This window comes from Polyodon spathula, chromosome 5, assembly GCF_017654505.1.
Source record: "Polyodon spathula isolate WHYD16114869_AA chromosome 5, ASM1765450v1, whole genome shotgun sequence".
Taxonomy (NCBI): domain Eukaryota; kingdom Metazoa; phylum Chordata; class Actinopteri; order Acipenseriformes; family Polyodontidae; genus Polyodon; species Polyodon spathula.
The window spans coordinates 18,796,016-18,821,058 of record NC_054538.1 but is presented as its reverse complement, the minus strand read 5'-3'; the positions used below and the strand labels follow the sequence as shown (position 1 = coordinate 18,821,058).

Genomic DNA, 25,043 nt, shown 5'->3' with positions numbered 1-25,043 from the left:
CTGATACAGCTCCTGAGCAGCCAGCCATGGGAGCTGCCGAAGCAACGCAACCTCCTCAGTCAGGTGCAGGACACCTTGTACCTTGTGGCATCACAACCCAGCAATGCTCCAACTCTGGGTTTGGCCCTGCTTGCAGCATGGGTTCAAACACACGACCTGCCCTTTAGAAGTTATGCTGCAATTTTTACAGAACCTATTCGACAAGGGTAAATCCCCTTTGACTTTGAAGGTCTATCTTGCAGGCATCTCAGCCAACGAATTGTTGGGGTCTCTCCAGGAGCTCACTTCCTGGTGGGACAATTTTTTAAAGGCTTTTTGTCTGCTACGGGGCAGGCAGTTTCAAAACAGTAGCTATCTAAGTGGTCACGACACGGCCAACCTGCCCCCTCCAGAGAAGATCACTGGCCATTCCACCAGGGGCCAGGCAACTTCACTGGCCTTGTTCTAGGGTGCATCTATCAGAGACATTTGCAACTCAGCGGTGTGGGCCTCCCCCCACACCTTTAGCAGGTTCTACCGGTGGGTAGTTATTTACCTCGAGGATCTTTGAGTCCTTCTCATGGGCTTCTTATGGGCTCGGGGACTGGCCCTTAGCAGCGTTACAGGGTCTGACAAGCAGCATAACAGGTATAGTTATCAGGTTTGGGTGCTCTTAAAGAAACATCACCCATTTGTAATGGTTAATATTTCTATTTCAGAAATATATGATAATAACCTAACATTTAATTCAGTGGCTGGAGGCTGAGCTTAAGTGTGAAAAGTAAAGTCTTTGATGTTGCAGGATATACCAACTTGGAATCCCTATAGATATAAGTGGGGCAGTCAGTTCCATTGTTGTATAGTTCTCAATAACTGACCATAAAATGAAGATCGTCTTCATCACATGCATTAATCACTCCAATAAGTGTTAAAGCATGTTTTTGTTCATTTTATTGCTTGCTCAGCAGATCCATCAGAAAGACAGGAATTAATTCCTCAGAGTCCACCTCAACCAGCTTGCCTTTTCCTTGGTAATTCTGAAAGAAAAAAAAAGAAAAAAAGTTTTCGGAACAGCTTACTGTATGTGAAGACAATTGGTTAAGAAAATGGCATTCCTGTCTGATGTGATTTAATTTAGTCCTGAAGAAAAATCAGCAGTGTGCATGAAAGCAACCGTGCGTTTAAGATAAGAGCTGCATGCTGTGATCTGTTTTGAGGCTCTGTGCTGGTGTGTGCCAGCTCCATTATACATCTGCCTTTTCCTCACAGAGTACGCTTCCTGCTGGGAGGTCGCCACGGGGAATTCAAGTTTCTGCCTCCTCCTGGTTACGCTCCCTGCTTCGAAGCCCTGCTGCCCCGAGAGAAGATGAGACTGGAACCCAGCAGGGTATACACACTAGACCACAATGGCACGCGGGACTTGCTGGGGCCGACCATTAGCCTCACACTAGCTGCCTTCACACCCACGCCCGTGGACACAAGTCAGGTACAAATCCCTGGAAACGTGCACACTACCTGCAGTAAACTAAACTGTACCATTTCATAACTTTGCCAACTTCAGAAAGAAGCGCAATACAGGGGCCAGCCAAAAACTGTATAATTACATTCTGCATTTCTAAAACAGTGCTCCCTATTTAGAAGCATGGCAGAATATGATTAAACTGCCTAACCAGACAGAGATCAGTCACTGAATTTATTTCAGTTAGTAGTAATTGTTAAATCTGAAGCATGCACACCTAGTCAAAGCTCGTATTGGGTTATGAATTATGCCAGTCTGGAGTGTGCAGAGTGCAACCCTTCTCAGTTCTTATTAGTAAGATATACATATTTAAGAAAAGACCTTATAATCCTGTACTTTCCATACTCAACGAGCATATTAGAGAAAAAGAGAGAGAGAGAGAGAGAGAGAGAGAGAGAGAGAGAGAGAGAGAGAGAGAGAGACTGTAACCTTCACATTTCAAGGTCATTCTTTTTGTATGAGTTTGAAAAACATTTGCAATACTGGCTCTAATGTAGCACAACTAGATAGAATGTGCTTTGAATATATCCATTCACTTTATTAATAACACAATTTGCAACCATTCCCTTTTGCCAGTAAAACAATTTGCACAGTGTTCATGAATTAATTGAGACAGAGCAATACGTATTAGACCAAGCAACAAGCAACACGTTGAATCGAGAAAAAAATTACATTTCAATTTTATTTATTTATTTATTTATTTTACTGTCCTGTGACGCATTTATGATGTTTGCTTTGTATCTGCATACTATTTTTCAATACTGTGCTTCAATTGTATCTGTTCTGAAATTGCCAGCTCCGGTAAGTGTTGTTTGAGATGGAAAGGCTGTATGAAAATATCAACAAAATACACACTGTGCACGAGAAAAGGCACTCAACCCTACTCGTAGTGAATGCAAAAATGCTTTTTTTTATGAATATACTTACCATGTTATATTTGTGGCGTCTTTTCAAATAAAATACAGTCTTCTAGTGTAGGAAATACTGATGTACTGATACCTACCCAACGGAAATAAGTGTTAGCAGTCTATGATGAACAGATATTACCCTCTTTGATGTGCACTGTCCCAATACAGGTGGAATGGTAGTGTATGTGCCAGATATTAAATCTAGTCATTTGTCATTCTTATATCAAACCAAATCAAACCCTTTGTTTGATGGGATTCCACAAATAGTAGCATTTTATGCTACTACCTGCTATTTTATATGTATGTGCAAATGGGATACTGTGTTATTGTGCAATATCTCCTATTTGTTTATTTAATCCCCCACACTACAGATTGTATTGCCACCTCACTTGGATCGAATTCGTGAAAAACTGGCGGAGAACATTCATGAACTCTGGGTAATGAACAAGATTGAGCTTGGCTGGACATATGGATCAGTAAGTAGAGGAGAGGGGGTGGGGAGGGGACAAAATGCTATATGTCAAAGAGTCATGATTATCATTTCATAATATATAATTGGTGTGAAAACTGAATTCTAATGCCATCAAACTGATAATATATTTGTGCATTTGCTGTTATTAAATCTTAAGAAAAACAACTGGTTAATTATTGTAACTGTTTTTAGCAATGGTGTAAATTGGACTCAAAGTGCGAGTGAGTGGTTCCAGCTAATTGTATTTTAGGAGTGTTATTTTTCATTACAGGATCTAAATCTATTTTTTTAAGAAACCTAACATCTTAATTATTGTTTTTTAATTTTTCCTTTTTATTTGACATAAGAAAATGGTGGACGGAAATGTATTTACGCACAAAAGTAAATACTAAGGCTGAATTGCATAAGAATATTTTCCCATTTTCATAAACCAAATTCATATGTATAATCGAATTTACTTGAAACACCACCAGAATTAATTAAGCTGTGTTAGAGGATAAAAAAAACAAAAACTTTTGTTAGTAGGCCTAGTCGTTATTTAATTCACACACAAAACAAATTCATCTGTTTATAGTACCAAAGGTGCATTGTAGACTATAAAAGGTGCTAATTACCAGTACATATTCCAGGTATAACCTATAAAAGCTTAATTTCTCAGTACATCCAAACAAAGGCAATCGTAATGGCCAGTAGTAATGTTTAAAATTATACAATGTAGCAAAAACTGTATTTCATAGCATGTATAACATATTATATTATATTTAACTGTGGAGGATGGCTGAAAGGATTCCACAGAAATTTAAGCAGATTTAATGCTGCCTTCCCTGAGAGTTGGCCATGTACAGCAGCGCATTTAAAAAATCTGCAGAAGAGACTGAAAGTACAGACACCGGAAAGTAGTACTGCAATTATTATTATTATTATTTATTATTATTATTATTATTATTATTATTATTAATAAAATAGGCTTACTTTAACTATGTTAAGTTAAATAAGTTGAATAAGGATGAAACTGGTTTTGTTGCAAACGTTTCGACAGATTTTGATTCGATTTACACTTAATTTTTAAATAAAAAAAACGTGAATACAATAGGCCTACTTCTGATTTGGCTTGTCCAATGCAAATGTAGAGGCCTAAAGTGTGTATCCTAGCAACCGTACTAGCACTAAAAGAAGCACACTCGTACAATCATGGTTTTAATGCTAACCGGCCACAGGAGACTTCAAACTGGGTTCTAATTTGATACATCGATTCACCGATATGTAATCGAAGCATGGTGCTGGTTTTACACCTCCATAGGGGAATTGGCCTGCCAATCCCAAAGGACGATTTATTCTTAAAAGAGGTAAGTAATCTGTGGCTACTGCAGCCACATTAGATATTAATGCACTTCTAAATTGGGACTAGAAAGATGAAGACACATCACCGATGCTGAGCAGTGGATATAAATGTAGATTAAGACTGTATTACTTTTCTGTGTTTCACAGCATATAATGTCTCTTTTTTTAATCATCGTCAAGGAAGGACAACATGTTACATCTGTACATATTCATAGCCTTAAAATGGTGTCGGATTCTAAATCCCCAGTTTACTTCACTTTACTTGGGAGTGAAGGACTGAACTATTATATGAAGTATTACATTTAGGCAATGTTTAATTAATAATGGATATATAAAGTAGCATATTTTCTAAATGTAGGCTACATTTTATGGTTTGCACTTTTTTTTTTGTTGTTGTTTTTTCTTAGTATTTACAAAATGACCAGTAATGTGAATAATTTTACCTATGTATCTAAGTGTCTAGATACTGTAAGACAAGACACTTTTTAGATATTTAAAATATGATTGTTTTGGTACTTATCCTTTGCAAATCAAACATCTAATTGTGCTTACATTTTATTGGCACTGTCAGCAGATAAAGCTGCAGTTCGATAAGGGGAGAATTTTTAAAACAAGCCAGCTCAATAACAATTCACAATTTGTGCATGCACTTCAGCAATACAGAATTTCTGAAAACCTTATTATACACAACACAGGAACTGTATTACACAGCCACACAATCATGCTTTTCTGCTAACTAACATAACTGCACATAATCAATGAGATTAAAACACAGATGGACTAAGACTGATGACAGTATGCATGTACAGTAGTATTAAAACCTGTAATTCATTCTCACTGTCTGTGTGTAGGTCAGAGATGACAACAAAAGACAACACCCGTGTCTGGTGGAGTTCTGCAAGCTGCCGGAGCAAGAGAGGAATTACAACTTACAGATGTCTCTCGAGACGCTCAAGTGAGTTTCCAGATCGTATTATTCCTTTGTAATCCTCTTTTAGATTGGAAGTCATTGGAAGCCCAAATGTACAATAGAGCGATGTGCAGCAGTGCTAATCAGTTTCCACACATTTTGACAGCACTAACAATATTATTACTGGCCCTCCTTTTCTGCTGGATATTTTGGTTCTTTGCCTGTGTTTTATTTATTATAGAAGTTAAAGCTGCTGCTGCTTTCTGGTATGAAAGCACTTCCTGTGTGGTAACTCAGTTTACCTCCAATAGTCAGGTCATGTGACCCTTTTTTCTCAGGGTTGTACATGAAAACCATGTATGTGAAGAACCAAAACCAAGACATGTTCAACATTTATGCTTGTAAAACAGTGCTAACAGACAACCGAGACCATTGTGTAAACTGATTCGTAGTAATAGTGATTTGTGATTCGTAATAACTGTGTTTCGAATGATAATGAGCAATACTAAAAAAAACAACCCCATCTCAAAAACGAAATTCCCCTTCTCCGCTGTAACCTTAACACTAGGGAAAGTAAATCAGTCAGCAAATCTTGTGTAGCTAGGTACTTAGCTGACTTTAAACAGCAAGTGCAAGCCTCATGCTTTCTGTTCCTGCCAATAAAGAAAATTGTATTTAGTTCTGACAAATTAGTCATCACTTAAAAAAACTACATCTCCCGGCAAATTTGTGTGCAAAATAAAAGTCATAATGTAAATAACGCTTTGATACTTTGAAATTACTTTACCTTTTTTGATCAAATGCAATGATGCTACGGATTGCCAAATTGCTACAATACTACTGCCAAATTGCTAAATTGGTGCTAAATTCACTAAGAGCCTATTTGTTATCATTTTAAAAGGCTGTAGTCTGCAGCCAATCTAGCAGTTGGCTTCTGGCTGTTGGCATCACTGTGTAGCAGAAGTAGGATGAATCTGTGAGTACTTCACTCACAGGTGTTGTTAACATTAGAATCCTAGAAGGCAAGATTTTCTTCAGCATTATGGCTCAGAGATTGTCAACCTACCTATTAAAGAACTGCTTCATTGACACTTCAGTACAAAAAGCGGGCATTCCAGGTTTCCCAGGATGCTTAGAACACATGAGTGTAATCTGGCAACAAATTCAATCAGCAAAAAAGGAGAAGGAGGAGCTCCATGTGACATTCCTCGATTTGGCTAATGCATATGGTTCAGTGCCACATGAACTTCTTTGGGCAGCATTTCATTTTTTCAGCGTACCGATGACAATAACAAATTTAGTGAAAGCCTACTTTGGAGATTTGCAATTTAGTTTTTCAACTTCAGAATTCAGCACTACATGGTAATGCCTAGAAGTTGGAATAATAGCAGGATGTACCATTTCTCCACTGGCTTTTACCATGGCAATGGAAGTAATTATTAGGGCATCAAAATGGGTAGTGGAAGGAGAGTGCTTGGCTTCTGGAATGCGACTACCCCAAATTCGTGCAGTAACCTGCACTAATCGGTTATTGGGCAAACTAACCAATAACATTGAATGTGCACAAATGCAATTCAAGCCCACAAAATCAAGGAATATCTCTATAATTAAAGGTAAAGTAGTAGATAAAAGGTTCTACATTAATGGTGAGGCAGTACCAACAGTGTCCGAGAAGCTAGTGAAAAGTCTAGGGAGATGGTATGACGGGGATCTAAAGGACATAGTTCGTGTGGGAGAAGTTAGACAACAAGCAGTGGAAGGGTTGAAGAACATAGACAGCAGTGCTTTACCTGGCAAACTGAACCTCTGGTGCTTTCAGTTTGGTCTACTGCCAAGACTGCTGTGGCCACTGACTGTGTACGCGGTTTCCTTGACAACAGTTGAGAAGCTGGAAGCTTTAATCATTTCATACGTCAGGAAATGGTTGGGAGTTCCAGCAGCGTGGGACTTTATTGTAAAGGAATACTGCAGCTACCAATCTCTGCTCTAACTGAGGAGTTTAAGTGCGCCAAAGTCCGACTGGAAATGACGTTAGTAGATTCATGCAACAAATGCGTAAGGGAGACAGCACCTGTGTTGAAAACTGGAAGAAAATGGACGGCAAAGAAAGCTGTGGAAGATGCTAAGGCGGCCCTTCGAATCAGAGATATTATGGGGCAAGTTCAGCATGGAAAAGGAGGTTTTGGTCTCAATTAAGCTCCTCCTACATGGCACAAGGCAACACCAGCTCAACGGAGGAAGCTGGTAGTCCATGAGGTGCAAAAGCAGGAGGAGAGGATCAGGTGTGTATGAGAGGAAGAAACTTCGGTATGCTCAACTAGCTGCTGAAGAGGAACAGTGAGGATGGAGAGTCCAAGTTGTCGAGGATTGGTGGCAAAGTGTACAACCTGGGTTGTCGAGGATTTGTGGCAAAGTGTACAACCTGTTTCTCAGAGACGTCGGGTTCAGTGACCAAGAGTTGCGTCGCACAGTGAAGAACTTATCTGAAGCAGCAGAAAGGAGCAGCAACTGGGTGTGGTTGAGATGGAAAGATTCTGGATGGGGATCTTAAGCACAGTAGAAAGAAAGCAATGCTGATGTACAGGTAAGTAAGCTGGGCTGAGCTGAGTGGGGTGGGGGGGGGGGGGGGGGGTGATGCTGGGACGCCAGAATCACTGTCGAGCCCTCTTAAGGTGTTGTGGGCTAGTCAACGAAACACAGAGGATGGAAGATGACCACTTGAAGACCCCAGAGATGTACCCTACTTAGCTCAATCCAGACGGTTGTCATGCTGATGCGCTGGGGACACCGCGCTGGGTTGATCCCCGGAGCCAGCATCGCAGCCACTGTGTGTGCAGATGCTCTGGGGAGGCAAAATGAGCTGATCCCTGGAGCCAGCATTACACTTCAGCAATCAACACCAGACAGAAGGATATCTACATCATCAGATTAGTTTACTGCAAAGGTACGTCTTAGTTGGTGCTTATCTTCGCGAGAGCTGTGTTGAAATCAGCATGAAGTTCAACATCTACTGTCATGTAATGGAAATCAAATCTTTACAAGCCACAGGCTGAACAGTTCAGAGATTTGCATGGGAGAAGCATTAGATGTTTAAAGCTTGGGAGTATTTCAAAACACATTGCTTATTTGTATGGACAGTTCTCCTCGATAGGAATCAAACTTTATGCAGTCAAAATAGCAGCTAGTTAGCACATGTATAAACTGGGTAGCACAAGTATATTCATTTTTATAACCTGCAAATATAAAGTTTCAGTAAAAGCGTTTGTTTGGGCTCTAAGATTGTATCTGAGAGTTCAGCACAGTTCTGTGAAACCATATTTGTGGTCTGCTGTGTAGAATTGACAAAGTTATATTTTGTGGTTGGGGACTGATTTGCTTTCAATAAAAATGTCAAACTTTAATTTATAGTTTTGATAGAAGACATGGCGATTGATTTTGATGAAGATTTTTGATCTGGAATTCTGTTAAGACTGTCCACTGAAAAAATACTTTTTTTATTTCTGTTTCTAAAATCATATGGCATCAGTTTAAGCTCTAGGTATGATGTCATTATGTGGTGATCTATTTAAATATAAATTCCTGTGATCAAAGAAAGATCTAAATTCCATATTGGCAAAATCTTTTTATTTGAGTCTGCCACATTTTAATGACCCTTGCAATAGATTGCAGCATGGAAGTGTTAACTCCAGTGTTTGTATTTATTTATTTATTTATTTATTTTATTTATTTTTAATATAGATTAATTATTTCTGTCTGAAATAAGACTAGAGAGACTAGAAGGTCAAAGTCCAAATTGGCAAAACAACACCATAGTCTAACTAGCTGCCTGAGCCACAATAGAGATTGAAGATATCCTATATAACCTTCATGGCAAGAAGTTGCAAGAGAATGCCTGTTTGATCGAGTGGTGGATTTAATCAACCTATACCAATAGCCTTAGAAAGAGCATTTTACAGCAGTCAGGAATCCCCTTGAGTTGCATTATCAATTGGTTTTCCCAGGATTAGTGGTTGATGCAATCCAGGAGGGTTCGCTGGTATTGTAAAATTCTCCGAAAAAATCCAGTTATGACTTATCCCAGCAGGGTCTAGGTTGACCACATCAGCACCTATATTTGGGAAGGTAAACAAACTGATTCCAAACAAGGTGTTCAGCAAGTTTGTTCTTAAATGTGGACGCATACAGTAAACAATCACTAAGGGTTTGTTTTGTAGTGTAACCATGATTGTGGGATACTGGATCTTTACAACTAAATAGATAACTGTACAAATGTAAGATATTACAAAGTGAAGAATAAAGAGATATTTGATCATTTCACCAACAAAGGGAAATAAAGGTTGTGTAATTTGCTTGTCCCAAGTATACATCATTATTTATTAATTGAATCCTTCTTTTTCTTTTTTAAAGGACACTTCTTGCTTTAGGCTGCCATGTAGGAATTGCTGATGAGCATGCAGAGGAAAAAGTGAAGAACCTCAAGCTCCCCACTAAGTAAGTCAAAGTCTTTGTTTTCTTGTTAGCTGCTGCTTTGGGATAACTTTAAGTTCTCTTTGTTGGAATGGTGCATGTTCTGGAAGTGAAATGCACCTGACCTGTTATGAACTAAAAACAACTCTCATCAGCTCTCTTCCTATGTTAAGTGATAGCTACAAAGATCCTCATGCTAGTCAATGGAAATAAGAGTCATTGCTTTTTTAAGACATTACTGAGTCTTTAGTTGTGTACATGATTCAGATTTAGGAAAAAAAGCAGACAAACCAGAAATTGATAGAGGCTGACTAAAACCTAATTGTAATTATTTGACAGAAAATGGTGATGCTTTAGTTGGTAATCTTATGGAACGCATTGATGAAAATATCCAGTCTGATTTTTTGACGCATCTGCCGATGGCTTGCACTGTCCAGTTCTGTCAATTTTCTTTTCTTTTTATGATTTCAAGGTGAATAAACCTTCAGCAGATACTATTTCCGTCAGCACAGCAGTTGCCTAAATCTTCGCAAACTACTAGCTAACTTGGAAAAATGTGGACTTGACAGATTCTGCTTCATCAGACATGCCAGGGACATTAAACTTAATCAGAACCCAGAGCTGCTACGCATCATATTCCACATGTAAAGTGTGTATGCTGAGATTTTTCCTCTGAGTTTTACCAATGCTTCTATTAAAAACACATTTTTACTGGTTGTATTCCTATTTTAATATATGTAAAATAAACGAAAAATTCCCGGGAAGTTTTTTAAAAGATAAAAACCGAAAATTTGGAACACTACAGTTTAAATGGAAATAAAATCATAACTTACGTAGAGCAAGATGGGTTCTAGTATGGTGTTGCACATAGCATACATTCCTCTCAGTGAACCTCTGTGCTAACCTGCATTTAGTAGCTGTATCAGTTACTTTCCTGGGAAAACTATGTGTTGATTTTGTACCTCAGTGGTTATCCACAGACAGCGGTTTAAAAATGGCAGCCCCCAAAAATTCTGCCTTTAACCTGCATAGTCATCCCCTTAAAGTTTCTTTAAACCTTGATCGTGACTACCTTTCGAGAACATAAGAACATAAGAAAGTTTACAAATGAGAGGAGGCCATTCGGCCCATCTTGCACGTCCTTCTTGGAGGATCCCAGAGGAATTGGTTCTAGACCCTCACAATTCGCTGTGTACAAAAGTGCCTCCTATTTTCTGTTCTGAATGCCGCTTTGCCTGATCTCCATTTGTGACCCCTGGTCCTTGTTTCTTTTTTTCGGTCGAAAAAGTCCATTGGGTCGACATTGTCAATACCTTTTCAAATTTTGAATGCTTGAATCAGGTCACCGCGTAGTTTTCTTTGTTCAAGACAGAATAGATTCAATTATTTTAGCCTGTCTGCATATGCCATGCCTTTTACAATTAATTCTGGTCGCTCTTCTTTGCAGTCTTCCTAGAGCAGCAGTATCCTTTTTGTGCGAGGTGACCAAAACTGATCGCAGTATTCTAGATGAGGTCTTACTAATGCATTGTATAGTTTTAACATGACCTTTGATTTAAATTCAACACTTTTCACAATATATCCAAGCATCTTGTTGGCCCTTTTTTTATAGCTTCCCCACATTGTCTAGATGAACACATTTCTGAGTCAACATAAACTCCTAGGTCTTTTTCATAGATTCCTTCTTCAGTTTCAGTATCTCCCATATGATATTTATAGTGCAAATTTTTATTGCCTGTGTGCAGTACCTTACACTTTTCCAGAGTGTCTGCAGGGATTTCTGATGTTGAGGCAAGGCACACAAGAAGGTGGTTCCTCAAACAACTCAAATGGAGAAAAATTTTGACTACTAGAACTCTTGAAACTCCCCCCTGTAATCGTTTCACTAGAATTGCAACAAAAAAACGTGTCGATACTCGATAGTCCTCCCATGTTCGGTCGGGGGTACCTGGACTCGGTACAATTTCGACTGAAGTTGGGTCCTTCGGCTACCACCTATTCGACATGGTGGAACTCTTGCGTGCAACGCACACAGACCTGGGGCCCTGGCGTATGGCCGTTCCGACCTGAATACCTTAGGTCGTCCACCCACACGACCGGGGGTACCACCCTTATGGTGATATACACTATATCTGTCCGCGACTACCCCACCCCCACAGAGGGGGATGAGGGGGGTTGGAGAATGGTGATCTGCCAGAATGAAACCAATTAATTTTTTTTAATCAATTTTAATGAGATAACTGCAGGGTAAATATCAGCGCTCTGTGGTTTACCACCCCAATGCTGCGGTTGAAGTAACTCTGGATTAAATCAAAGCATGCCGAGAATTTCTCAGCCTTTTCTTGACTGCCTTTTATAGAAAAGCAAAGTGTGATTCATCAGTTCATAGTGATTCTGTTGTCAATAAACACCTTTATTGATTTATCTGTTAAGACAAGTAGATATTGTAGAAGTACTGTATGAATAAATCATTCTGTGATAACAGACAGGATTCTTTTGGTGTCCCCTCTTAAACTTCTGTGAGAACATAAGAAAGTTTACAAACGAGAGGAGGCCATTTGTCCCATCTTGCTCGTTTGGTTGTTAGTAGCTTATCGACCCCAGAATCTCATCAAGCAACTTCTTGAAGGATCCCAGGGTATCAGCTTCAACAACATTACTGGAGAGTTGGTTGCAGATTACCATAATTATCTGTGTAAAAAAGTGCCTCCTATTTTCTGTTCTGAATGCCCTGCTATCTAATCTCCACTTGTGACCCCTGGGCCTTGTTTCTTTTTTCAGGTTGAAAAAGTCCCTTGGGTCGACATTGTCAATACCTTTTAGAATTTTGAATGCTTGAATCAGATAGTGGAGTAGTCTTATTTTAGCCAGTCTGCATATGACATGCCTTTTAAACCAGGAATAATTCTGGTCGCTCTTTTTTGCACTCGTTCTAGAGCAGCAATATCCTTTTTGTAGCGAGGTGACCAGAACTGAACATGGTGTTCTAGATGAGGTCTTACTAATGCATTGTAAAGTTTTAACATACTTCCTTGATTTAAGTTCAGAACTTTTCAATATATATCCAAGCATCTTGTTGGCCTTTTTTATGGCTTCCCCACATTGCCTAGATGAAGACATTTCTGAGTCAACAAAAACTCCTAGGTCTTTTTCATAGATTCCTTCTCCAATTTCTGTATCTCCCATATGGTATTATAATGCACATTTTTATTGCCTGTGTGCAGTACCTTACACTTTTCCAGAGTGTCTCCAGGAATTTCTGATGTTGAGGCAAGGCACACAAGAAGGTGGTTCCTCAAACAACTCAAATGGAGAAAAGGAAATTTAAACTGATGATCTTGAGAACTTTGCAGGGGGGACATTAGCAAAGTGATCTTAACGTTATACTTTTCTCCATTAAGTGTCATTTGCCATGTGTCTGCCCAGTTCTGAATGCTGTCTGGATCATTTTGAATGACCTCTGCTGCTGCATCAGTGTTTGCCACGCCTCCTATTTTTGTGTCATCTGCAAATCTAACAAGTCTCATCTGTCCCAGGGGATTTGTTTATTTTAAGAGCTCCTAGTCCCTTTAACACTTCTGCCTCTGTTATGCTGAAGTTATTTAAAACTGGATAGGAACTGGATGACATGTGGAGTATGTTGTCCGTATCCTCCTTTGTAAAAACTTGTGAAAAGTAAACATTTAATATATTTGCTATTTATTTCTGTTCGTCTATGATTTTGCCATGTGTATCTCTTAGACATTTAACCTCCTCTTTGAATGTTGTCTTGCTGTTATATTATTGGAAAAACAAAATTGGAATTGGTTTTAGCCTTTCTAACTTCCTTTTTGACTTGTGTTTGCAGTTCCAAGTACTCTTTCTGTGTACTTTGTTTTTGGTTCTTTTTAAATGCTCTGTATAGTGCCTTTTTTCGCTGAATATTTTTTTAAATTAATCTGTTAAACAGTTTTACTTCTTATGTAGCCAAATCTTCCTTGTAAAATAGGTTTTATTGTCAGCTGAAGGATTCAGGACAGACCCTCTTCAATTTTAGATTTTGAATCGTAACTGTATAAGACATTTATGGTTAAATGCATTTTAGAGGCTGTATGCACTGGAGTCAACTACTTTATGTGCAGCCATTTTGAAATGTAACTTAATGGACTTGATACAGACACAAAAATGATGGATTCTTTCACAAAGCTATTCTTTATGTACAGAACTGTTGTTTTCATTGAAATAAAAGGATGACAATGAAAATCTTTGTTGCTTATGTTTAGGAAAAGTATAGTCCTTAAGTTCCTATAGTGGTATATTTAGCAGTACAAAAATAATATTTGATGGCCAAAGTTTCCACTAGTCTTTCTGCCATAGGATTTTATAGGTACTTTTAATTGCTATATTCCAATACCGGCCCCTTGGTTTAAACATGGATGAATGCAAAATCTAGTATAAATAAAGTAAGATGAAAGCCTGTCTTGTAATACAGTTGGTAGAATTGCATTATGAAGTTCTTTGAGCATTGTACTCTGCTTTCTGTAGGATGTGAAGAACAGAAGAAACCCTCGTCTTGTCCCCTACGCTCTTCTGGATGAACGGACTAAAAAGTCCAACAAAGACAGTCTGAGACAGGCGGTGCGCACTCTCCTGGGGTACGGGTACAATCTGGAGGCTCCGGACCAAGACCATGGTATGACCTCTGCAGCTTTTTTTTTTTTGTGGGGCACCAGTTTTATCTGTAGGAGCACAGATGACCAGGGTGTCCTCAGTTCACCACGCACCAGCAACCCCTGTAATCTGGCTGGGCTCCTGCGGGCTCACCTGTAAGCTGCCCAGAACTGCCTGCAGTGTGTAAAGATGCAGGTGGCTGACGGCACACGCTTCAGAGGACAGCATGTGTTCATTTTCGCCCCTCCCGAGCCAGCGCAGGGGTGGAAGCAGTGAGCTGTGCCTAACAATAATTGTACATTCTAAATTGGTAGAAAATAATAAAAAAGAATTGGTGACTCAAAAAAAAAAAAAAGATTATATTTATTACTAATTTCAGTACTATACTATCTTGGTTTATTGTCTAATATGCTAGAGTGTTACACATTATTGCTGCTCTAGCACAGTGGTGGCCATTTCTTGCTTTTCCCTGATTTTCATGTTGCACTTCTGGAGCCAGGCTGCCACATAACACAAATGGTCAATTTGTAATTTTAATCATACAGAAGATCACTGAACCATTAAATATCTGATAATGACAACGGGGGCTAAACAGAATAATATAACAATTCCCAACATTTTACCTATCAGAAAGAACTCAGTGAGCAGTACAAGAGCTTTGTACGTGCTTCTTCTGGTGCTTTAAGAGGTATTCCAGCTAGTATAAGCTATCAGAGATGGAACAGTAATGATAATATGGAACAGCTGTAACAGGCAAACAGGTTTAGGTTCTGTAACAAAAGAACATGGCTTAGACTGACAAGATACATGACAGATGACATTTCTGAAAGAACTTGCATCCATGATGAGAAGTACTTGAATTTGAAACTCATCATAGAAAGAGGAAATTAACAAATGGTTTTCAGAACCCAAGTAAATGCTTCTTAAAATAAGTAATTACGTTTTCAAATCCATATGCCTCTCGTACAATTGCAGCCTACAGGATCCCACGTCTATGAATCACTTTTTCTTCTTGGCATTGAGACTCAAAACAGGCTTAGTTTAATGAAATTGGAGCAGTCATTAAAACAGTCATATGACTGAAAACCATAAAAAAAAGACAGTGATAGACCGGAATGAAGAGCTATCTTGTCGGAAAAGTATGTCTAATCAATCATTCAAATCTGAAAGCAGATATTACTTAGAGTTACATTTTCAGCCTACAGCATTCACTGCCTCAGCAACATTTACTTTTGAATTACAGGGGATCAATTGCTAAGCATGCACCGAGGCTGCACGCTCTAATTCGTAATTAGATTAGAATTAATATGTGAATTTCACCAGTGTGCTTTGGAATAACTTTGAGGGAAGCATATACACATTCCAACACTGCATGTGTTTTTTTTAATAGTTTTTTTTTTTTAATAATGGCAGGATACCTGTCTGAATGTGTTATAATAAGTGGAATTTGTGGTTACTGCTCTGCTGCAATGTAATTTTTGCTGGAATTACATTTTGTAAGGTGTAACTGTGATTTTTGCATTAACCCTCCATTTAATCTTCAGCTGCAAGATCTGACATCGGCAGTATTTCAGCAGAGAGGTTCCGCATTTTTCGTGCTGAGAAGACCTACGCTGTGAACGCTGGCAAGTGGTACTTTGAGTTTGAAGCAGTGACTGCTGGGGAGATGCGCGTCGGCTGGGCAAGGCCCGGATGCCTGCCAGATCAAGAGCTGGGCTCAGATGACCAGGCCTTTGTGTTTGATGGTTTCAAGGTAAGTAGAAAGGGCTGGAAGGTGATCAATACATTACCAGGGATTGGGGATGCTTCTTTCAACAAATTATTTAATATCCAAACTCAATGCACTGTTTATTTGTTTTTTACTTTAACTCTGGCAAAAACTGATTTTTTTTTTTTTTTTTTTTTTTAATTGTGAATCGGAATATGAAACTAGTGGCAAAAAATGTTCAGTATTGATTCTATATGGACAATTCTCAAAGAACGATTGTGACATGATTCACCACTCCTGTAATTACCCTGGGCAACCCTCTATTTAGTTATCTGCATGATAGATTTTGCACTTGTCTGTAGGAGTTGTGTGGACACCTATTAAAAGACCTTTCTTTAAAAGAAAACTAGTAATTTCCTTGTAAGTCACCAAATAATTATAGTGCAGATCAGTCTCTGGTGCAGAGAAAGGTTACCTAAATAGTAGCTAAACATTGTTCATGGATGACACACTTTTAAGGTAATTAAGTCTTGCACTGTGTTAATTATGGGTGGTGAATTATCATGTTATATTGAGAGAGGAGATATTTTGGAGCCATCCCTTTGTTTCAGGCTCAGCGGTGGAACCAGGGTAATGAGCACTTTGGTCGCTCCTGGCAGGCTGGAGATGTTGTCGGCTGTATGGTAGACTTGAACGAGCACACCATGATGTTTACATTGAATGGTGAAGTCCTACTTGATGATTCGGGTTCAGAACTTGCTTTCAAGGACTTTGAAGTTTTGCAAGGTAAGTATTTTTGAACGCATCTTGTTTTGCCTAAATGGTTGGTTCTTAATTGCTGTTCTTTAATATATTGCAGCTGATCAGTACTAGCTAAACATTTCCTTACTGCTTCTTAAAACCATGTGAATCCCATTGTTAAAACAGCTTTTACTATTGAAATTATGTTATATAATATAGTAAGACCTGAGCAGCATAAGAGCTGTGTTGAAGGAAGTTCACAGATTTGCCTGCTGCATCATACGCTGTCTGTAGTATTTTTTTATATAATATATATATATAGATATATAATATAATATATATCATATATATATATATATATATATATATATATTTGATGGATGCCATCTACTGTTTAGAGTGAAATACTGCATTGATTAGATTTATGATTGGACTAGTAAAAAGAAGATATTACCAATAATAATGAAAGTTAATATTATTAAGAAGAAGAAAAAGATTTCAAGAAACCAAACTATTTTTGTACTGTGTGCAGATACACTAACTTCCATTATGACTTTGCTATGGTCTTATTAATAACAAAAGTGTTGTATTGTTTTTCTTCTATAGGTTTTATTCCGGTATGCAGTCTCGGAGTTTGTCAGGTGGGCAGGATGAATTTTGGGAAGGATGTCAGCATCCTGAAGTACTTCACAATCTGTGGATTACAAGAAGGCTACGAACCCTTTGCTGTCAATATGAACAGGGATATTACCATGTGGTTAAGCAAAAGGCTGCCTCAGTTCATCCCTGTCCCTTCAGACCACGAGCACATCGAGGTGAGGACACAGTTCAAGCATTAAAATGTGTTTTTAGGAGTTAAAGCTGGGTAGGCAGTCTGCTTGAAATTTGTGTCACCATTTAAGTAAATTTCAAGATTCTAAAGTCCTGCTTGCTTTAGGTGTATTTAATGACCCATCTGCTCAGAACCAGACTGGCTGATATCTGAGAATTTTATACAGTCATTCATTACAGTGAACAGTTTTTGGTACTCAACAAAGTTTGTTGTAATTTCATGTGTCCCACATTGTATTCTTTTTTTTTTCTCAAACAGGTGACGAGAATAGATGGGACCATTGACAATTCTCCATGTTTGAAGGTCACTCAGAGGTCATTTGGATCTCAAAACAGCCACACTGACATTTTTTTCTACCGTCTGAGCATGCCGGTGGAGTGTGCAGAGAGCTTCACTAGAACAGCAGGGGGCAGTCTAAGCAGCAGCTTCTTCTCACCAAAGAAGGACCTTGAAGATTTTGATGCAGACTCTGACTTTGAAGTCCTCATGAAAACTGCCCATGGGCACTTGGGCTCCATCGGGCCAGAGAAAGAGAAGGAAAGTTTGAAGGACGAGTTCAACAATCATAAAGATTACACACAAGAGAAACCGTCTCGACTGAAACAGAGGTTTGTGTTTCAGTGTGTTAATTGTCAGATACAAGGTTGCCCTACACACAGTACTGCTAAAAATGAATTAAACACAAAAGACACTGACAAACACAAGTGTTTTGTTAAGTTTTTTTTTTAGTTAAACAGTATATTTTACAGTTTGATTTAAAGTAATGGATGATTTAACTCACACAGGGCTGGTGTTTGAACGAAACTGTCAACGTTCATCTGATACTAATCATATGCACCTGCGTAAAAGTCACTCCCCCCTTTTTGAGACTTTAGGAAAACACAGTTTTTGTTTTATATCCTGAAACAAATAAACGGGATGCTGACAGTTAAGTTTGTGTGAGCCATAATAACTGTGGCTGTAGTAATCCCATTGTGGCACTGGTACAGTAATTTAATATTAAACACACATGCACATATGTCGCTCTCCCCTTTTGTTTTAAATGCCCTGCAGAAATGCCTAGAAAATTGGCTTATACAAAGTCTTTATGGTAATTCTTCCAGGAGCACATATCAACCGTATATACTGTGCCGCACACATAGTGCAGTTACCACCGTTTCTATGTTACAGGTTCATGTTGAAAAGAACAAAGCCAGACTACAGCACAAATCACTCTTCAGCACGTCTCTCTGAAGATGTACTTGCAGGTGACAGAGATGACTATGAATACCTAATGCAAACGTCAACGGTAAGGTGCTGGGTGATTCAAATAATATTACATGTAAAACAGTTCAAACTTTTAGAACAGTATTTACTATCATTTCAAGGCAAACATTTCCATTTAGAATTGATCCAGATACTGAAGCATGTTATATGCTTTTATTTTACAATAGGGTGCAATTTCCCTTGGTTTTATTAGTGTGCTCTTTACTGTGTGTAAATCCCTTGGTTGTACAATGCATGGTGCCTGGCTGATTTTCTCTGTTTAGTATTTTAAACAGTATTTTATACAGGTACTTAATTAACATACAGAATATAATTTATACAAACTGAAAAGTTTCTTATTTGGCCTCTCTTTACCTCTTTCTGTTTCTTTCTCTTAGTACTATTATTCTGTGAGAATCTTCCCAGGTCAGGAGCCTACGAATGTCTGGGTTGGATGGGTTACCTCTGATTTTCACCAGTACGACCAAGCCTTTGAACTGGAGAAGATTCAGACAGTGACTGTCACGCTGGGGGATGAAAAGGGGAAGGTCCATGAAAGGTTTGCTATATTTAGAACTGTTAATGTTGATCTTTTTTTCACATGAGTGTGTAATGGTAAAAGAAATTCAGACTTTCAGTAAATGATTTACATTTGTACAAAAGCATTGTTGCTACCTGTCATTAATGAACTTCATTGCTACCCTTACTGGTTAAACTTTTCATTTGTTCACGTTGCACCTGCAGAACTAAACTGCCACATTTGTATCTCCCATTTTATCTGTTGGTGGACTAGAAAGAACCTTCCTAGAAGTCAACAAGTTATATACTATAGCTGCACCACTCTACAGGCTTTTGGTCCACAGATATTGGAGTCCCCCTGTGCTGTGTTCATTTCCACTTCACACTTGCTTTGCCACTGTATTAAATTGTTTCATGGAACGTCTATTTGGCAGTTGAGATCTGGTTATTGCACCCCTTTGCTTACTGTGTGGCATCCATTGACTGCTTAATATACTTCTTAAATGCAGTATCAAGCGCAGCAACTGCTACATGGTGTGGGCAGGAGAGAGCACCAGTCCAGGACAAGGCCGCAATAATAATGGGTTGGAAATAGGCTGCTTGGTGGATACTTCCGCTGGCTTACTGACATTCACTGCCAATGGCAAAGAGATGAGTCTTTACTATCAGGTAACTCGGAATCTCTGTTGTTCTGCTGTCTTGAATAAAACAGACCCACACCAAACATTTTTATAGTTGTTGTGTGTGTGTTTGTTTGTTTGTGTGTGTGTGTGTGTGTGTGTGTGTGTGTGTATATATGTATATTAGTTTGCATTCCTTTTTTCAAACTATTTCATTAAAAACTACTTGTGCAACAAGCCTGAATGCTCTCATATATTGTATATATTTATTTCTGCTTTCAACCAACCAACTTTTAAACTCATGTTCCATTGATTTATTGATATATTTTTAAAGCCCTTAAAAATGTTAATGAAGTGACTCCTTTCCAGTTCATGTGTGCCTGTCTTGAAGGTGACCCTCTGGGTCAGGAACACTACAGTACAGTACAATGCAGTACAGTACAGCATGTATGCCTTGTTTGTTATCCTAGGATATTTTAATTTAAAACACAGTTAAGAAGTTGAGCTTTCCCTTTGTGTTTAGGTGGAGCCTAGCACCAAGCTATTCCCTGCAGTGTTTGCTCAGGCAACCAGTCCCAATGTTTTTCAGTTTGAACTTGGAAGGATAAAGGTAAGAGTAATGTAGTCTTACAGGAATATGTCATGTGGCTATGTCAATAGCTGCACTCTTGAGATGGTCTCAGCGTTGACAAAGATACACCACTTAGTTTGAAATGCAAGATACATTGACCAACTGTTTGCTCAATTAACGGTTACTACCTGACTGAAAGTCGCTTGATTTAATGATTCTACACACTGTAGACAGTGTTTTCCTACCTTCTTTCATCTGTTTTTCTGTACAGAGATTGTACATTTTTATTAATTCTGCACTGATGTAAATATAAGATGGGATCTGTTATCACTGGACTTTCAGACGAAAGGTGAATTGGCTAGAAACAAAGCATTATTTGCCATGGAGGTATACAGCGTATTGCACAACAATAATATTAAGAACAACATGCTAATTTTTTGTTTGTCTGAATTAACCAGATAGAGGTTTAATGCATTCAACTGAACATACTTCTTTCTTTAATGTCATTCAAATTTTCTTCCACCCCCCCAGAATGTAATGCCTCTCTCAGCGGGCCTTTTTAAAAGTGAGCGTAAAAACCCCACTCCGCAGTGCCCACCCCGGTTGCATGTGCAGTTTCTGACCCCTGTTCTCTGGAGTCGGGTACCAAACCACTTCCTCAAGGTGGAGACCTCCAGGGTCAGCGAGCGGCATGGCTGGCTGGTGCAGTGCTCAGAGGCACTCCAGTTCATGTGTCTGCACATTCCAGAGGAAAACAGGTGAGCATGTGAGGGGAGCTGGCATCCAGTTTCACTTTCCCTTTTTAAGATGTTACCAACTTTTTAATTGCAAATCACCTAACGAAGGAACCCATGTGCCCATGAAAGTTTGTGAGTATCCAACACTATTGGAAATGCAATTTGGAAATGTTGCTGTGCATCAGAACTGAAGTGTAAACATTGCTCATAACTTCAAAATACTAACAGAATTATAAGGTAAAACTATAAGAAATAAGTCAAGTACACTGATTAAGCCTCTAACCTTATATATGCTGTATACATTTGTTTGTAACTGCTAAGACCTGTTTTTCTGTGTGAGGCCAACTTTTTATTTGCATTTTCTTTTCAAAATGTCCAGGTCTGTTGATATCCTGGAGCTCACAGAACAAGAGGACCTGCTAAAATTCCACTACCACACACTTCGCCTGCACTCAGCTGTCTGCGCACTGGGAAACAACAGGGTGGCCCACGCCCTGTGCAGCCACTTGGACGAGGCTCAGCTCCTGTATGCCATTGAAAACAAGTATATGCCAGGCTTGCTCAGGACAGGCTACTATGACCTACTCATTGACATCCACCTCAGCACTTATGCTACAGCCCGCCTCATGATGAACAATGAATACATTGTCCCCATGACGGAGGAAACCAAAAGCATCACCCTGTTCCCAGATGAGAAAAAAAAACATGGGCTTCCAGGTATAGGTCTCAGTACCTCTCTCAGACCCAGGATGCACTTCTTCTCGCCCAGTTTTGTGAGTGTTAGCGGGGATTACTTCCAATACAGCCCCGAGTTCCCCCTGGAGATACTAAAGACTAAAACCATTGAAATGCTGACAGAGGCTGTACAGGAAGGCAGCCTTCACGTGCGGGACCCTGTGGGGGGCAGCACCGAATTTCTCTTTGTGCCCCTTATTAAGCTGTTTTACACTTTGCTCATAATGGGTGTCTTCCACAATGGGGACCTAAAGAACATCCTACAGCTCATTGAGCCCAGCGTCTTCTCTGAGGAGACAAGCCAGGAGGAGGTTGAGGATCCAGAGTCTGATGGGATCAAAGGAGTGCTGAGGATAGAAGGCCTGGGAGGAGAAGAGGAACTCAAGTCTGAGAAAGTCCCCAAAGAAGGTTTGCTGCAGATGAAGCTTCCGGAGCCAGTAAAACTCCAGGTAACTAATTTTCCACCCTTTTAAGTTGCAGTCATTTGTTTGCAAGAGCCTTACTCTAACTATCTCATACTAGTTAATTTCCCTTCAAATGCTGATTGATTGAATGATATAAATGATTCACCTATGATAATCCAACAAAGTCACAGTTTCCAAAAGGTCTGCGTTATATCCGTTTTTACAGTGGGTGGCACGGCATTTAAACCCAGGATCTAGGGGTTAAATATAATAAATGCAAAACCACACAGATTTATATTGTTGGTCAGTAAAAATATATAATGATTATCTTTCTTTGTAAATTTTTTGTAAACCTGGAGCAGTGGATAATATCCTAGATATATAACACAGTGCCACTTTGTAATGGAGATATTATTTCCCTGTTATTTCACTATTGTCTATCCTGTCTCTGTACCTGCAGATGTGCCATTTGCTACAATATCTGTGTGACTGCCAGGTGCGCCATCGCATTGAGGCTGTTGTGGCATTTTCAGATGACTTTGTAGCCAGCCTCCAGGATAACCAGCGTTTCCGCTACAATGAAGTGATGCAGGCTTTAAACATGTCTGCAGCGCTGACTGCCAGAAAAACTAAAGAATTCCGCTCTCCTCCTCAGGAACAGGTCAGCATTGATTACGTTCTCAATTACGTGCACAAGCTTGCAGCACACATGCTGTTTAAATCATTCCTTGTATGGATGTTTAAATATTTGGTTGTTTACTTCAGCGACTGTTATAACTTATAACTGACTTTATAGACTTATTTGAAAATGTGTGTATGCTGTCAAAACGGGTTATTATCCACGGGATTATTTGCGAATGCACATTATCATGATATTCTGTATTAGTGCTACTTTTTTCACCCAGATAAACATGCTGCTGAATTTCAAAGATGAAAAGCAAGACTGCCCATGCCCTGAAGATATTCGTGAGCTGCTGCTCGACTTCCATGAAGACCTAATGACTCATTGTGGTAAGTAGTTTCTCCTGCCCTCTACAAATGTGTTTCTTACAAATTTGCATTTGTAAAAATTAACCATTTTCACTTCAAAAAAAGTTACATACCACACACATCCATTTAACTATTTCAAAATACTGTTCCTCTTATTCTATGCCCCCTAGGATGCCCCCAATGTATTTATTGTTTGTTTTTCAGGTATTGAACTCGATGATGATAAAGCTAATGAAGGAGACTGTGATTTCACCATAAGAGGTCGCCTCTTGTACCTGGTAGAGAAAGTGGCCTACCTGAAAAACAAAATGTCTGACTTGCCAAAGAAAAAAAAAGTAAAGAAGCCAAGTAAGTGTACATCTTATCTTAAATATCTACTTTTTGGGTAAGAAACTCAACACATAAACACAGAACACAGAAACATTTTTGAACAGTGCTGACATTTTCAGAACCATCACCACAAAATTGCTGGAGAATGATAAAAACACAATAAAAAAACCAAATATTCAGTTATGTATATATTACAGAAGGTAAGTGGTTCCTCAATTTGATTTTTGATGACTAGAAAAATATACTGTAATTTACTGTGGACATGATGGTTTATTTGCTGTATTTTAATAGGCACTTTGCAGCAGTTAATATCAGAGACCATGGTACGGTGGGCCCAGGAGTCAGTTATAGAAGACCCAGAGCTGGTCAGAGCCATGTTTGTGCTCTTGCACAGGCAGTACGATGGTGTAGGAGGACAGGTGCGGGCGTTGCCCAAGACTTACACCATCAACTCTGTCTCTGTGGAGGACACAATAAATCTACTGGCTTCCCTGGGACAAATCCGCTCGTTGCTCAGCGTACGCATGGGGAAGGAGGAGGAGAAACTAATGATCCATGGCCTTGGGTAAGTAAACAGCATTTATTCTCACTACTGCTAATGCTCAAATCCACATGCACATCTTGGATGAAGGTAACATTACCCTGGGGTCTGTTGTCTTAATGAGACCATAAAGATTATGTCCAAATGGATTTTGCTATTACAGTAACTAGCACAGTAGGTGATTTAGCACACATGCTGTTTTTATATATTTTATATATAGCACTAGATGTCTGTCATTCACTTGTACTAACTGCAAGGACCATAAATACAATATGTGATATTTATCTTGTGCAAATGTTCTTCAACAGAGATATTATGAACAATAAAGTGTTCTACCAACACCCCAACCTTATGAGAGCCTTGGGGATGCATGAGACAGTGATGGAGGTCATGGTAAATGTCCTTGGAGGAGGGGAATCAAAAGTAAGTAGAGTATCATAAATTGGTGTTGTATTTTTATTTTTTTTTACAATATTTCAACGATAGCAAATTTGGTACTGCTTTTGTGGTGGTGTGACGATAAGCAAAAACTGTGTTTTTTTTTTTTTTTTTTGCTTTGCTGCTGTATAGGAAATCACCTTTCCTAAGATGGTGGCCAACTGCTGTCGTTTCTTGTGCTATTTCTGCCGCATCAGTAGGCAAAACCAGAAGGCTATGTTCGATCACCTTAGTTATTTGTTGGAAAATAGCAGTGTTGGACTAGGTGAGTTGAATGATTGTTTTTTTGTAGGATCTTTAGGTGCGTCTCGTGCCTGCATAAAAACAGAATCCAGTAACAGTAAAAATTTGTTAAATTTAGAAATAATCAACCGTAACACTTTAGA

At 39.0% G+C, this 25,043-nt stretch overlaps 1 protein-coding gene across 1 annotated transcript in view; it reads left to right on the top strand.

Annotated features, from left to right (window-relative positions):
- LOC121315498 (ryanodine receptor 2-like) overlaps positions 1-25,043 on the top strand; it is a 247,360-nt gene that overhangs the window by 146,664 nt on the left and 75,653 nt on the right. Inside the window, exons 21-42 of the mRNA XM_041249629.1 lie at positions 1,249-1,465; positions 2,778-2,882; positions 5,071-5,174; positions 9,537-9,620; positions 11,676-11,781; positions 14,121-14,268; positions 15,791-15,999; positions 16,566-16,740; positions 17,302-17,510; positions 17,786-18,135; positions 18,698-18,815; positions 19,171-19,331; positions 19,801-19,960; positions 20,435-20,521; positions 21,014-21,240; positions 21,599-22,403; positions 22,819-23,019; positions 23,264-23,369; positions 23,553-23,696; positions 23,970-24,243; positions 24,528-24,642; positions 24,790-24,922. Of these exons, the coding sequence (XP_041105563.1) occupies positions 1,249-1,465; positions 2,778-2,882; positions 5,071-5,174; positions 9,537-9,620; positions 11,676-11,781; positions 14,121-14,268; positions 15,791-15,999; positions 16,566-16,740; positions 17,302-17,510; positions 17,786-18,135; positions 18,698-18,815; positions 19,171-19,331; positions 19,801-19,960; positions 20,435-20,521; positions 21,014-21,240; positions 21,599-22,403; positions 22,819-23,019; positions 23,264-23,369; positions 23,553-23,696; positions 23,970-24,243; positions 24,528-24,642; positions 24,790-24,922 (4,238 nt within the window). The remainder of the gene's footprint in view (positions 1-1,248; positions 1,466-2,777; positions 2,883-5,070; positions 5,175-9,536; positions 9,621-11,675; positions 11,782-14,120; positions 14,269-15,790; positions 16,000-16,565; positions 16,741-17,301; positions 17,511-17,785; positions 18,136-18,697; positions 18,816-19,170; positions 19,332-19,800; positions 19,961-20,434; positions 20,522-21,013; positions 21,241-21,598; positions 22,404-22,818; positions 23,020-23,263; positions 23,370-23,552; positions 23,697-23,969; positions 24,244-24,527; positions 24,643-24,789; positions 24,923-25,043) is intronic.